Raw genomic sequence first — 13,636 nt, forward strand, 5'->3', positions numbered from 1 at the left:
AGTAAACGGGCATCTAGCAAGCGTTTTGCCTCCGTCGAAATGCGCCCACCGCGGCGAGGTTTGAAACCGCGACTTAGGGGTCAGCAGCAGATTACCGTAACCACTCTACCACTGCGGCGGCCAAGTGAACACCTGTGACTTGGAATTGTGCTGCAGAATTTAATCCTGAAGGTTAATTGAAAAGTGATCAAGGACTGAAGCGACTGCTTCATCAAAACAAAAACCGATACTTAAATCAGATAAATTTTATCATCGGCATGTCAACAAGCAGCAAGAGAGAATACAGCTTTGTTCCCGTTACTATCCAGTGCAGTGTCTGTGTTCTTATGTGAAATGTAGTTTCGCTTTCAGTAATTATCGTCCCCACCTTTTCCATTGAATGGGATACCGGATTAGTCAAGAGAGAGAGCGATAGTGAGAAAGACACACAGAGAGATAGCTATTTAGAGATAGAGATGGTCACATTCACGAGAAAATTAACAAGTCTTGCTAAATGTCCGGTACACTATAGGTGTTTGGCGACAACCACGACACTTATAGCGATCACACGAAACAAATGGTCCCTGCATCTCAGCATACGCGCACACTTGTTAAACCCCATTAAGGCCTCATTAAGAGGTAGCTTTACTTTGGGGCGATTGTCTAGTATCTATACAATGTTCTTATTCATTCGTGGTTTGGTTGGTTCCATTGAATACGTATGCATTATATATGGAAGTACGCTGCGTACAAGGATTGCCCTCGTTTATGTCGAACTGATCCGGACACTTGCGAATCGGGTGTTGTAGGATCTCCAAAAGCGTTGCAGGTGCTCACTCTAACGGTTAGGCAACTGAAACATTACGTGGAAACGTACGTGACAGTGAGAGTGGTTGCGCAAAGACGCATTCCTTGCGGCAGGTTTAAATATTTTGAAGGATTCGCAATGGACAGTGGGCGGGGATGCGACAACGTCACTGCATTCCGAGCAGCGGACGTGGGCTTGAGCAAACAGGTCAGATGACGCAATTTTCATATCGCAGAGCCGCAGCACGACGGCTGCGCAAATATTTGACCGCGAATATCGGGCAAATAGAAGTAAGGAAAGTGATCAATTAAATTTCAAGGAGACCTTCGCTGCTCGCAGCTGAATAACCCAGCTGGTTCAATTAATGGCTTCTCGACACGCGTGGTCCTTGACCTCACCTAGAACCGTAGACTCCAGCTGTGCCTCTTTCTTTCCTAACGGCATTCCATCACGGGTTTAGATGTACTTACGACCTCAAACGTAGGTTTCTGTAAGCTGTTCTTAATCATTATCCGGGATCCTCTAGAGTCTACTGTGATCACCATTTAGCAGCTGCGAATGTCGAGTTACTTGCTGTACTCTGCAAGTTCATATGACGGTATAATCAGGCTTAGTGATTTTAAGTAAGGTCTTGTGTGCAATGCCCTTTACTGAATATGTTTTATAGGCTTCAACACATGTTCTTTATTAGTACAAGTCTGTGGGAGAAATCACAAGCGGTTACATCATTGTAATTTCATAAAAAGCAGGGCTCAGGTCGTCGTTCCGCAACGTTTATTTTGTGGCTAAATACCATCGTCATTTGTTCTTCCATGTGTTCCATCCTCGGTGGCATCCGGCCAGCGGCTGCCAATAATCCGGCCAATAATCCGGCCAGCGGCTGCGCAAGGTATGTGGCGTCGTCAGAGCTTGCGTCGCAATAACTTCGGCCGAATCTTTTTTTTTACTGATGCGAGGATTATTGGCGGCTCGTTCCTTGAAGTACGCTACGAGTGGTAGCGCAAGACAGCGTGAGCCGCAGTCTAGAAATACGAGGACCAGCAGCAGGAGCAGAGCGTAGCTTCAGAGCACCCATTGTACGTACGTGTATCAAAGAAACACACACACACACACACACACACACACACACACACACACACACACACACACACACACACACACACACACACACACACACACACACACACACACACACACACACACACACACACACACACACACACACACACACACAAATAAAAAAGAAACGCGCGGGTGCGTGCACATATGTCTACACACAAATATATACACATAGACAGGAGACGCGCGCGCGTGCACATGTGCCCAGAATGTACACCCTACCTCCCCCTTCACGGCTCTAATATGCTAAATACGCCCCCGCCTACCATGTGCACTTTTTGACATCTTTGGACGAGCTTATGTCCGTAGACCCAGGACCACTCAATGAAAAAATCACCGTCCAAGCACTTCGTACACATGGTCAACCAGCGAAGCTGACACGTGCGGCCCCCGTGTTTATCAGTGGCTTAATCGTGACCAGGGTGTCGGAACGGAACGAAAACCGAAAACGAAAACCGAAAAAAAAAACGATATTTTCGACCAGAACGAAAACTTAACCGAAACTTTATCTGTTATTTCGTTCCGAAGTGAAACCGAAATTTTTTCAATCGTTTTTTCGTTTCAATCATTTTTTCAACGAGAAAACTTCCCAATTCGGAGCAACTGAGCTCATGCATTGTGAGCATATCTCAGGGTACAGTATTAGCGCGTGCCTCTGGCAGGAATTCCACAACAAAGATATGTTGAAATTGTGCAAAAAAAAAAAAAAAACAGTGGCAACCAGAGATGTTTATAATAACGCAAGTCACGCAGGCCAGCGTAGAGAGGGCATTGTCGGCGCTGAAGTTTGTTACAGCGAAAGCTGTTATGAGACCACAAAAGCTGATTTTGACGCCATAGTTGTCCGCCGCCACCGGTGTCCGTGACCGCTATCGCGTGATATAAGAAAAAATTAAATGAAGAAAAAATTAAATGAGAAGAAAATTTCTAGGATCGGATGGGATTTCAACCCGCGCCCACTGCGTGGCAGTCGGGTCTTCCACCACATGCCACGCTGGTGCTTGTAACTCCTTCGCAAAAACACTCTATACAGGCGTCATGTCGGGAATGGAATCATGTTAATATATGTCATATAGCGTGGCAGAAGAGTAAAATAACATTCATCACAAAATGCTAATAGCGCAAAGGGTGTGTTGTTTAATGCTTCCCACCACCGTTGCGGAGCTGCCCCACCAGAATTGGAATGACTCCAGAATCATTCCATATTTTTGCGGCCCCGGAATGGAATGGGGACAACGCTTGGAGAAATGCAATGGAAAAGTAATTAAGCGCCTTTTGCAGGGAATGTAATGGGAATGGAATTAAGTATTTTTCCGAAAATAGAGCACGTTTTTGTCTACGTGCTGTTTTTCAAACTTCAAACATGAGTAAGTCAGAGCCTCGAAATGAACAATAAAGCAGTATTTTTAAAATGGCTTGGCTGATTACAAGCACGGTACAGTTATAAGCAACGCGCCTACTAGAAATCGAGGCGTAAGTTAGCGTACAAACAAATGCATTATCCCAGCAGATACCGAGGGGAGAAACAAGTTATCCCTGCGCACTGGTTTCCATTGATACCCCCGCACGAAAGTGGCGAATACTCTATGCACAGTCTGATCTTTATCTCACGAGCAGTTTAGTGCCTGACACACGTAAATAACCCTTGCGACAAGGAAGACATTGCAAACCTGCGCACAGGCGAACACAGAAAGTCCTCCTCACCCCATCCACGCTTGCGAGGCGCACTTGACAAGCGTCAGTGCTGACGAGCAGTGCGGTCCAGTGTTCCGTATTCGATACAAAGGCACAAGGTGCCCGAGCGGTGCACTGTTCCAACTAATACCAGCAGATCTAGAGGGTCTTATTCCCCATTAACCAAATGTTAGTTTTCTCCATATTCACGACCTCTCCAGACGCGTGGCGAAACCGCTCAGTCTTCTTGAATACTACTTTTGTCAGCATAAAAATACGCTATGTCGTCATTTTAGCATTAACACATTTAAGCTTAAGCAATATTAAAACACCACCATTAGTTCAAACACGCTGACCATGCAAATACTATAGGTAGCTGGAGAACTGCCCCTGTGAGAATTAGTAGGGTGGTTGCACTGCACGAGATATGTAACCAAGCTACTATCCCTCGACCTTGTTAACGTGTTTTGCGTACTTTTGCAGTTCTTAATGCATTTAATGACATCAGCTCTATAGGGTGTTCATTCTTAACTCTATAAAACTATCAAGATATCTTTATTACGTAGAAATTACAGGATTGGAATTGAACTGCCCGGCTATTCCTAGAGTGCGTATGGGCTAAGTTTTTTTCATTCCGAGGAATTGAAAGGAATGGAGTTGCGGCAAGTTCCAATTCCCCGCAATGTAATTGAAATGGAATGGAGGCGGCATTCCTCAACACTGCTTCCCACTCACTGCAATGTGCTCAGCCATAATTCTTTATCATCATTAGACACAGCACAAAGTGCACATAATGCCTTACAGATGTGTAGCGTGTACCACGAGACTCCGAAGAATGACGAAAAATGGCATAGTGGGAACTTCTCTACTTCAGAAAAATTGTGATTTATGGCTTAGTGGGTACCTTGCATGTGTACTTGTATTAGTTGCCCCAAGACACTCTCCAACGGGCTCTACAGAGTCCCCTTTTCGAGCTTTCGTTGTGACTGTGCTGCGTGTTCCGCGCAGGCCTGGCGATCTTTATCAGAACAGCGGTCTCGCACATCAGAGAGAACACTCAATGACGTGCTGCTTCTGAAATCGTGCTCACTCCCTTGCCACAAAGCATTGAGCCCACTAAAAAAATTCGTATTTGTATTTTGAGTAAATAAACACTATGACTTTGAAATTAATACTGATTTAGGCTAGTTGGTAGGAATTCGTGGTGCAGTTACTTCCGCTCCTCTGAAAAACGTGTTTTACCGTTTTCCCACTTTCCGAAGAGAAGGGCAAGTAACTACATCACAAATCCAATATTCTTCATGATTACCTTAACTTCAAATTTTTGCATAAAGAAACCGTTACGAACCGTTACGGAACATTTTTTTTTTCGTTCCGGAACAGAAACGGAACGGAACTTTTTGCGGTGGAACGAAACTAAAACCGAAACGAAAAACATTTCGTTCCGACACCCCGATCGTGACGGTTTACAGAGACTTTCTCAATTATTGCTTACGTCTTTCTAGATATCTTAATTTGTGCTTGCCGCCGGCCCTGTGGCCGCTTTATTGCAAGAGGAAGTTCAGCAAACGACCAGCCGTTCCACTGCACCACCTTGACCCTTTTAGGCTTACCAGTTTAAATCGGCTCACGAAGTTCACAACGATCCATTCTTTTATCCGAAACAAAAGCCAAAACACAACAACAAACAAAGCCACAAGTGCTTTCGAAGCCGCAAGTGCGAAGGAAAATCCATGTACTACACACCATTACCATGGTGGCTGAACGATCGCAGCGCCAGAGTTCCCTCCAGTAAATATTGTAGGAAACTCTATGCTCAAGACCGGAGATATTGCAGAGTGGAGTGGTGATAACCAGTACAATGTAGGAAAATGAAATAAAATTCAAAATAGAAGCGTCATGTTCCTGGGTTATACAGTTATATCTAATGTGGTGAGTGTTTACTATTAAAAAATAAATTACAGAACAAATGAACACATTTTTGTTAGCCTTAGCATACAATGTTAGCTAAGTTTCCACGGAAACAAACGTTGTCCTGGATGCCTGCTGTCGATCCGGAAAGGTGGCTCCAGTCTGCTGATGTGCGGGGAACGAAAGATTGCGAACAAAACCTTGTCCGAAATGAAGTTGTGCCCACTTTGTGAGAATGATCTAGCCTGGGTGAGATGAAAGATGAAAGAGATACGATTCCATCGCGTAGATGAAACAGGCATAACCGGCAAAATTCGCGACGAGAAGCTAAATGTGTAAAGCTAAGTGTATTTTTCTTGGTAGTTACATTGAGGCACGACTGTAGTTCAACTGGATGAAACGGGCTGAGTTGTCTTGTAATTAGGTCAGCTGAACTGGGCGTCCCAAATGGCCGAAGCGTACTCCAGTTTGCTACGAACAAGCATTTTGTACAATGTTCGTTTTAACGAGGTTAGGAAGTTATATGAACGCCAAGGTAGCGAAATGACTTGACTTGCTCGAGTAAGGTGTTATTTAGGTATTACGTTCCAGGATGAGACGATGTGCGAGAAACATGTAGAACTTTACATCTGGATGAATTGTGTAGAGTAGAAGATGTCCAATGGTATCAAAAGAAGTATACTCTATGCATAAGCACTTGTCAAATAGTTCCATTCTTTGACTGAAATCACGACTGCTAACATACTTTCATGGCTTGGGCATAAGTGGCATACGCATAAAATGGAACGTTATCTTCTAATGCTATTTATTTCGTTTTGTATTATTTTCCATAATTTTCTAGCGATCGCCACATATACATAGAGTCAGAGAGAAGGCGAATAATTCTTCGAGGCAAAGACCTTGCCTATAACGCATATATGATTTCCAACGCTCTTCCAAAACTAAACTTCAGGTAGAATGCCTGCAGTGAATATTGTTTCGCGAGTTACATGTGTCACCTTTAATCGTTTAAAGTAGCGTGGCAAAAAGAATTCGCAAAAAAAAATGAAGGGGCACCAGTGCGACTGGTCTTTCCTTGTTTTCTTGCGCGCGGTGTTATAGTTACGCAGCTGTCTGCGCAACATTATGCCATCTATAACCTCTTCAGACCCCGCGTGCATTAAAATGCACATTTGTTTTTTCCCGATTTTCGAAATTCGCGCCACTATTAGAGCCAATATTCTTGGTGCAATCGCATGCTCTATCATGTGGTGCCATCTGGTCAGCAATACAGGAAGCATACTACAGTGGAAGGTCCGTTTTCCCGCTTTGAAACATGGCGTCATTCTCGTCTTCGAGGTTCTGTTCACGGCGTCCAAGTAATTCACAAATTGCTCAATAATCATTGTGTCATATTTCTTAATTGTTGCTTAAATCTACTTAGGAAGGGTTTAGGGATAATTTCCGCACATCATGTAACCCACACGGCGAGTATTTTTGCTATCACAAGCTGTTTTCTTGAAATGTGCATTATAATGCACACTCGGTCTCAATACGTGCTTTTTCCTGCGTATGTTTGCCAATCTGATGCGGTTCGTTACTCTTTAGCATTAAGCTTTGGCATTTGTTTCACCTTGGAATCAGTGATAAAGAAACGTGTTCTTGAGTCAATGACCAGCAACGACACCTCGGACCTAGAATTCTCATACGATGAGGCTGTCCCTTCCCCATTACCTCTTGCCGGAAGACAGGTATGGTGCAGAATTTCACAATAGGCAGTTTTCGAATAGCGTACGCTAAGTTAGCGTTAGCGTTTGTGGCCCGCCATTTGCGTCACTTAACGGGAGCCCGCAAGCGGAAGAGTACGACGCATGCGCAGTTGCGCGAAACGCCAACGCAAAGCTTTGCGTACGCTACTCGAAAGCTCGAAAGCACGACGGAAGCTGCTGAAAGCCAAGGTTGGGCCCATGCCTTCTGAGCCAAGAACTGCGCAAGCAAGCCACATTTCAGAGCTTGGGAACTAGGGATCCTCCTCGAGGTGCCGAAACAGAGGATATTCTCAGCGCAATAGGCGTGCGCACGGGGGGGGGGGGGCAGGGGGTCGGCCGTCCCCCCCCCCGTCACATAAGAGGGGGCGGCGCAAAATCTGCCACATACGTTGACCCCCTTAGTCACCTAAGAGGGGGGTCGCAAAATCTGCCTCGTACATTGACTTAGTAGGGGGGGCGCTGCGATGAACCTTCACCCCCCCTGATGGGGAACCCTGCGTACGCCTATGCTCAGCGCACAAAGTTCCGGTGCATCACGTGCAACATCGTTCCTTGCATCACATCCGCGCGCAACTTCTCCAGGCAGTTTCACAACAAATAAGCGTGCTTTTCGCGAGCAAATGTAAAAATTTCGTTATAGGCAAGTGTCGTTCGTTCTCCGTGCATTGAGACCCAGTGTGCATTATAATGCACACACTGCTGCGCAAAAACTGTTTGACGTGAAGACGCAATTTTTTTTCTCGTTTAATACTGCATGTGTGTGCATTCCAAAAATGTGTTTTGATTTCACCTGTGTGGCCACAAATTTGCTCAGGTCTCAGGAGGATAAAGTAGCGTTCGAAACGGTACCTACACGGCTCTTATTTGACCGGCACACTTTGTAATGAATGCAAAGCACTCATGCATTACGCATGAAAGTATACGTCAAAGCTCCGACTTATTTTATGTCGCTGAACAATGTAAGACACTTAGTTTTTTTCTTGTGAGAGAGAGAGAGACTCTTTATTGAAAAAACAGAGATTTTTGCCGGCGTCAGTATATAACCGCTGGCATGCTACTCTGTGTAGGTATGGGGAAGGGGGTTGACAGACTAAAGAAGAGAGAGAAGGAAATAATAATAAAAAGAAAGAATATAAAAAATGAAATGCGCAAGTGAACCTGATAGAAATTTTTACAACGAGTGTGTCAGGTAAGTGAAGCCTTTGCTGCATGAAATAATCGGTGCAATCATTAAAGCTTTCCTACTAGGCCAATGTTTGACAAGTAATTAAACAGGGACTGTAAAACCCGTCGCTGTTTAGAAGGGCCGGGCACTGGGCCTAATATGTTGGGCAACGTTAATTGATCGTGACAAATCATGTCCATTTGTCTCTCAAACACTGCTCTCTCATCGCGGTACGCGGAGCAGTCCAGTAATATGTGCTCTACTGTCTCTATGCTGCCACAGTTATCACAGCAGGGACTAGTGGTGCGCCCTATGCGGTACAAATAACTGTTCGTGTATGCCACGTTCAGTCGAAGACGATGGTACAGTGTCTCAAGTTGGCGAGGAAGTGTTGGGGAAATTTTCGCTCTCACTTCTGGGTCAATGCAACGCAGACAGTTATCTTGTTGGAGCGGCAGATTCCAGAGGCGGTCATTTTCTTGATAGGCATATTTTTTTGCGATGTTCGAGGCGTCGACTTTAGTAAAAAATATTCTTCTGAATTTCCGGTACTGGAGTCCATTTCGGGCTGCTTCGTCCGCTTTTTCGTTTCCTGAAATACCAGCATGGCCAGGTATCCATTGGAACTTAATGTAATGTCCATCAATCTTAGCCTTGTGATGAAGATAGGCGATATCAGATGCTACACTTGGGTGATTACAATGCTTGTGCCTGTTCCATATACTTTGTAGGGCTGCTTTAGAATCTGTAAATATCACCCATGTTTTTGGCAGTTGCTGTCGTAGTATAAACTTAAGAGCCTCTTCAATGCCATATAGCTCAGCTGACGTAGAAGATGTCGCTCTCTCAAGACGATACGAGAGGGATTTTCCTGTTGAGGGCACAAAAAACTCCATATGACGATCGACGTTGGCTTGTAGAACCATCTGTGAATATGTGCGTTTCGGCTGCGTATTCTTTATACATATACTCCAACGCTATCTGATGAATTGCTGCTTGGGGCATTTTCCTTTTTGCACTAATTCCGGGGATATACGGCACAATTTCTAGTGGTGACAGTGCAACTAACGCTGTGTCCGTACGCTACAGGTTTGCGATATGTGGCGACGCGCCTTCGCAGTTAATTAATCGGCGCACTGTTATATTTACAACAGCGTGCAAGCACCTACAGTAGCATGATACTCTTTCCAAGTGTTTCGCGCTTTGATTGCGTCTCGGGAAAAATTGAAACCACGTTAGCCATCATTCTGGTATGAAACTATTGCGATTTTTTAAATCAGCCTGTACAACTTCTGCATTGAAGATCACTGCGTTAAAAAACACTTGAAAAGGTTCATTATTTATGTTTTGTAAGTTAACCAATCTCACAGGATAAAAGCCTGCGGGGAAGGGTGTTTCAGCTCCACTAACGTGCAACCTGTGGAGGGGCGAAGCATGCAGTGTGCGCAAGTGTTTCCCACAGCGAAATCACTGGTAATGGGCAATGAGACACAGAAGAAAGATTAGACACAGAGACCCGCAGTCCGCTTTTAGTTAACGTTCACGCTGCGAATCTTTATTGTTCAACTACGCACAAGAAAAATCTCCCACCGGAACTACATTGCAAATCAAGATGGCCGGTGAACGGTTGTCCAGCGCTAGCAGTCGGTTTTTTCAGTCAAGAAAGTCGCCAGCAGGCGCTGCTTGCGTCAGCGTTGTCTCTCGCGGGCGAGGGCGTATTCTCGTTCCTTGGGAACTGGTAGTTCAGCGTTCATCGCAGAAAGAGCGTTTCCATAGTCAACACGCCCCGTTCGCTCTCTCTCTCGCCACACTGCGAGTGCTGAGGCGGCGTCGCCCTCTCTTGCGCTCAAGCAAATGGAGCAAACGACGATGCACGATGCACGCCGACCCTAAGGTGCTTCGCCCCTAAAAGTACTTGACCTGCTGAAAAGGACAATGCACAAGGCAAGTTGGTTTCCTTCACGTAATGCACACGGGGATATCTCGCACGAGGTAGCCACCGAAACCACAACCAGGCGCGGCACGTCTTACCAAACTGTTATGCTAATACTGTTTCAGCTCACCGTGTCAGCTTACTATGTTTAGTACTAAAGGTAAGCGATTTTGAGTACTTTGGGCTTAGGCGTGCGCACGGGATGGGGGGGGGGGGGCGTGCAGTGGGGTGACCGGTCCCCACTAATTCTGCCTCATACCTTTAGTCAGTTTTTAATGCGCAGGGTTATGGCTACGCATTTTTTTTTTGATGATAATGGTGACGAAGGACCGCTGATGTTGAATTCAAATACCTGTTTACTTCCCGCCTTTACCCCGAAAAGCCGGGGACCAATGGCAGGCCTTTGTGAGAAGCACGTGATCGAGTGATTTTAAATTTTGTATCCATTACGGAGCTCGTTTTCTTTCGGACTCGGTCATCGAAGGGGGGTGGGGTGCTGCGGTGAAACTTCTCGGTGGAGACCTAAAGCATGCCGCAAGAAAAGCCAAAGTGCGGACGCCCTCCGGCTCCTATATCCATGCACGCGGCGCGACGAAACATGGCCACACGGCGGGGCGGTGCCGTTTAAAAGTGCGCCCGTGTGCTCTTTGCGCCATCTTGCATGTGATAGTCAAGCAGCTGAAGAACCTGAAGAACGCATACAGGGTGTATGCGTGGTGGCCGAGCGGCGAAACGCATCGGGCCCGGAGCGAGGCGTCGCAGGTTCGAGTCCCCGGTCCCACTCGAACAGAAGATTTTTATTATTCCTTTATTTGTATCTAGCTCGAATTTTCGCTGACTGACAACGCTGATTTTTCGCTCACAACCAAAGACGCCGACCCCGACACCGGGATTTCTGCGAAACGAGCTCTTTAACGCTATCGCGTTGACAGGTTCGCGGTCGCGTGTTTCGAACCCACGACATGGCGCTTAAAAGCTGAGTGTCTCACCCACTGGGCTAAGCCGGTGCCGCCTATAGATGGAAGGCCTGAGCACTCTGATTTATCACATTACATGGACCGAAATTTTGCCGTCATCGCTTTCGTCACGTCAGACTAGGCATTGGAAATTTCGGCCTAAGTAGCATGTTGTGATTGCACAGGCCTGGTAGGCGGCGTTGCGCGCAAAACGTATCTCCCTCTCTCTCACACCCACTGTGCTTCACTGCCGCACGCACCTGCCGGCCTTATAGGTGGCCGCTGCTGCTTCCTCGGAAGTCATTGGCATGCGGCAGTGACACCGTAGGCTGCTGCTGCTGCTGCTGCTTGATGGCTCGGGCGTTGAATTGCACAATAATGCTTTCGCATTCACAACTCATAAGAAGGGCATAGCTGTCCAAGAATTTTTTGTGAGGAAAATAAAAGTAGTGCTATGTTTTGCAGCCTACGCGGATCGGCGCCACAAGGAAGAATAGAGGAGAGAGTAGACACGAAGCAAAGCGCGGAGCGGGTGTCCGCTCCGCAAGCCTGCGACCTCTATCGAACAAGTGACCAAGTACTGAGAAAGTGCGCTGAAAAATACGCGAGAGTAGAATGGAAGAGTACTGAAACGATCGAGCCGACACGATATCAACGCACACGAACGCTCGCACTTGGAGGGCAAGAAGGTTTTTCACAGACGCACAGTGTGTTTGGCTACTAAAGCATACAAATGAAACGGATGCCCTGGGCCACTCCGTTTGATCGACTGTAATGGACGGTAAATGAAATGCGTGTGCCGAGCGAATGGGGACTCCCGCATAATTTAAGCAGTATTCGTGAATGGATTTGGCCAGATTTTTATATGCTTCCTATCGTGCGAAACACCCAGTTTCTGAATCAACTATTTTTGCAGCCTTTCTTCAAGCTAATGAACTGTGGCAATCGCAAAGCACTTTCTCATTGCCAGTTCCCTTGTGTATTTGTAAAGTGCAAACGCAGCTGTCTTTGGATTTACTTAAATAAGTTTCAAACCATCCGTACGCTTTTCCATTGACACAGGGCATTCGACCGCAACGGAGCTTCGATGTATCGAATTTTGGTCCTGAACTTAAGCTCAGTGCTTCTGCTAATCTTTATGTATGTAGAAATCACAACAGCGCTCACTTTTGAAGAAAGCGCGGCAGAGTTGTGCTGTAAGTATGCATCCTCTGACAATTGCACGCATTGGTGATAGATATTTTTTACCTCAAGACTTTAGATACGCGTACGGAGCGAGCGGCGTCACTTTTACGTACCGTTCATTCTTAAAGGTATGTAGGATCTGTTGTAATGTGACCATAGAAAGATGATGCCGCGAACTTCTTTGAAGCACTTATATTTGAAGCACTTATTGGCAAGTGATCGGATCCCCCAAAATAATTAGCGGTAATAGTATTCTTGTAGGAAAAAGTTTCGATTGCCGCAGTGTAACAGCTGTATATTTAGGCTTCCTGGGCGGCAATTCCAGGAGGCCTACTTTGTGATCTCCCACTGCACGTACGCGTTATCCACGTTTCCTAACTTGGTCATGTGCCATAAACGGAATAAACTTTCAGGAGATGTGTTAAAGAACACGCACAAGGCAAAGCGTTTTTAACGACGAAGCCATTTAAGCTAGCCGTAATTTCTGTCGTCTGCGTGTATGTGCCGTGCGGCCTATGCGAGAACTATCATCATCATAAACGGGTATGCGCCGCACAAACTGGGTAGATCCCACTGCTCACCAATGGTCCACAAAAAACGTGGAAGAAAACTGTCGTCATCAAACGAATATGTGCCACTGTGTGGCCTATCAGAAAACTATCATCATCCTAGACGGGTATGTGGCACGGAAATTGGGTAAACTCCAATACACAAAACTTCCACTAAAAAGGAAGAAGGCAACAGTTAGCCCAACAAGTGGCTGCGAAGCGACGGCGAGCCGAAGACCCCGAGTACGTACAAGAAGAGAATACTAGGCAACGGGAAAGGCAACGGCGGCTGCGAGAAGACCCCGAAGTGATGGAAGGCCTACGCCAACGACGACGTGCCCGTAGATCTATGAGAGGCGCGAACGCCTGCCTCTGGAGTTTGGACATCCGTGTCGTGTCTGTGACTGTCTGGGGTTTAACTCGAACCTCTCTGCTTTGAGGATCAACATAGAAACAACCTAGTTACACCTAGCTAAAGCCTAGCTACGACCTAGAAGCAACCTAGAAACAACTCGCATCACCTATAGCTAAGGCCTAGAAACAGCCTACAAGCAACCAGATTAGTTTTCAGAAGCGTCCAGTTTCGCGGTTTCAAGGCTTGCGCGGCTTA

General features: G+C 46.1%; 1 protein-coding gene across 2 annotated transcripts in view; it reads left to right on the forward strand.

Moving 5' to 3' along the window:
* Positions 1-13,636, forward strand: part of LOC119395954 (uncharacterized) — a 47,079-nt gene that overhangs the window by 14,492 nt on the left and 18,951 nt on the right. The window contains exon 1 of one of the 2 annotated variants that reach the window (XM_037662983.2): positions 12,342-12,489. The exons of the other annotated variant lie outside the window; for it this stretch is intronic. Within the exon in view, the coding sequence (XP_037518911.1) occupies positions 12,381-12,489 (109 nt within the window). The 5' untranslated portion in view covers positions 12,342-12,380. Of the gene's footprint in view, positions 1-12,341; positions 12,490-13,636 lie in introns of those variants that run through there. 2 annotated transcript variants of the gene reach the window in all.

Source organism: Rhipicephalus sanguineus, chromosome 6 (assembly GCF_013339695.2).
Source record: "Rhipicephalus sanguineus isolate Rsan-2018 chromosome 6, BIME_Rsan_1.4, whole genome shotgun sequence".
NCBI lineage: Eukaryota > Metazoa > Arthropoda > Arachnida > Ixodida > Ixodidae > Rhipicephalus > Rhipicephalus sanguineus.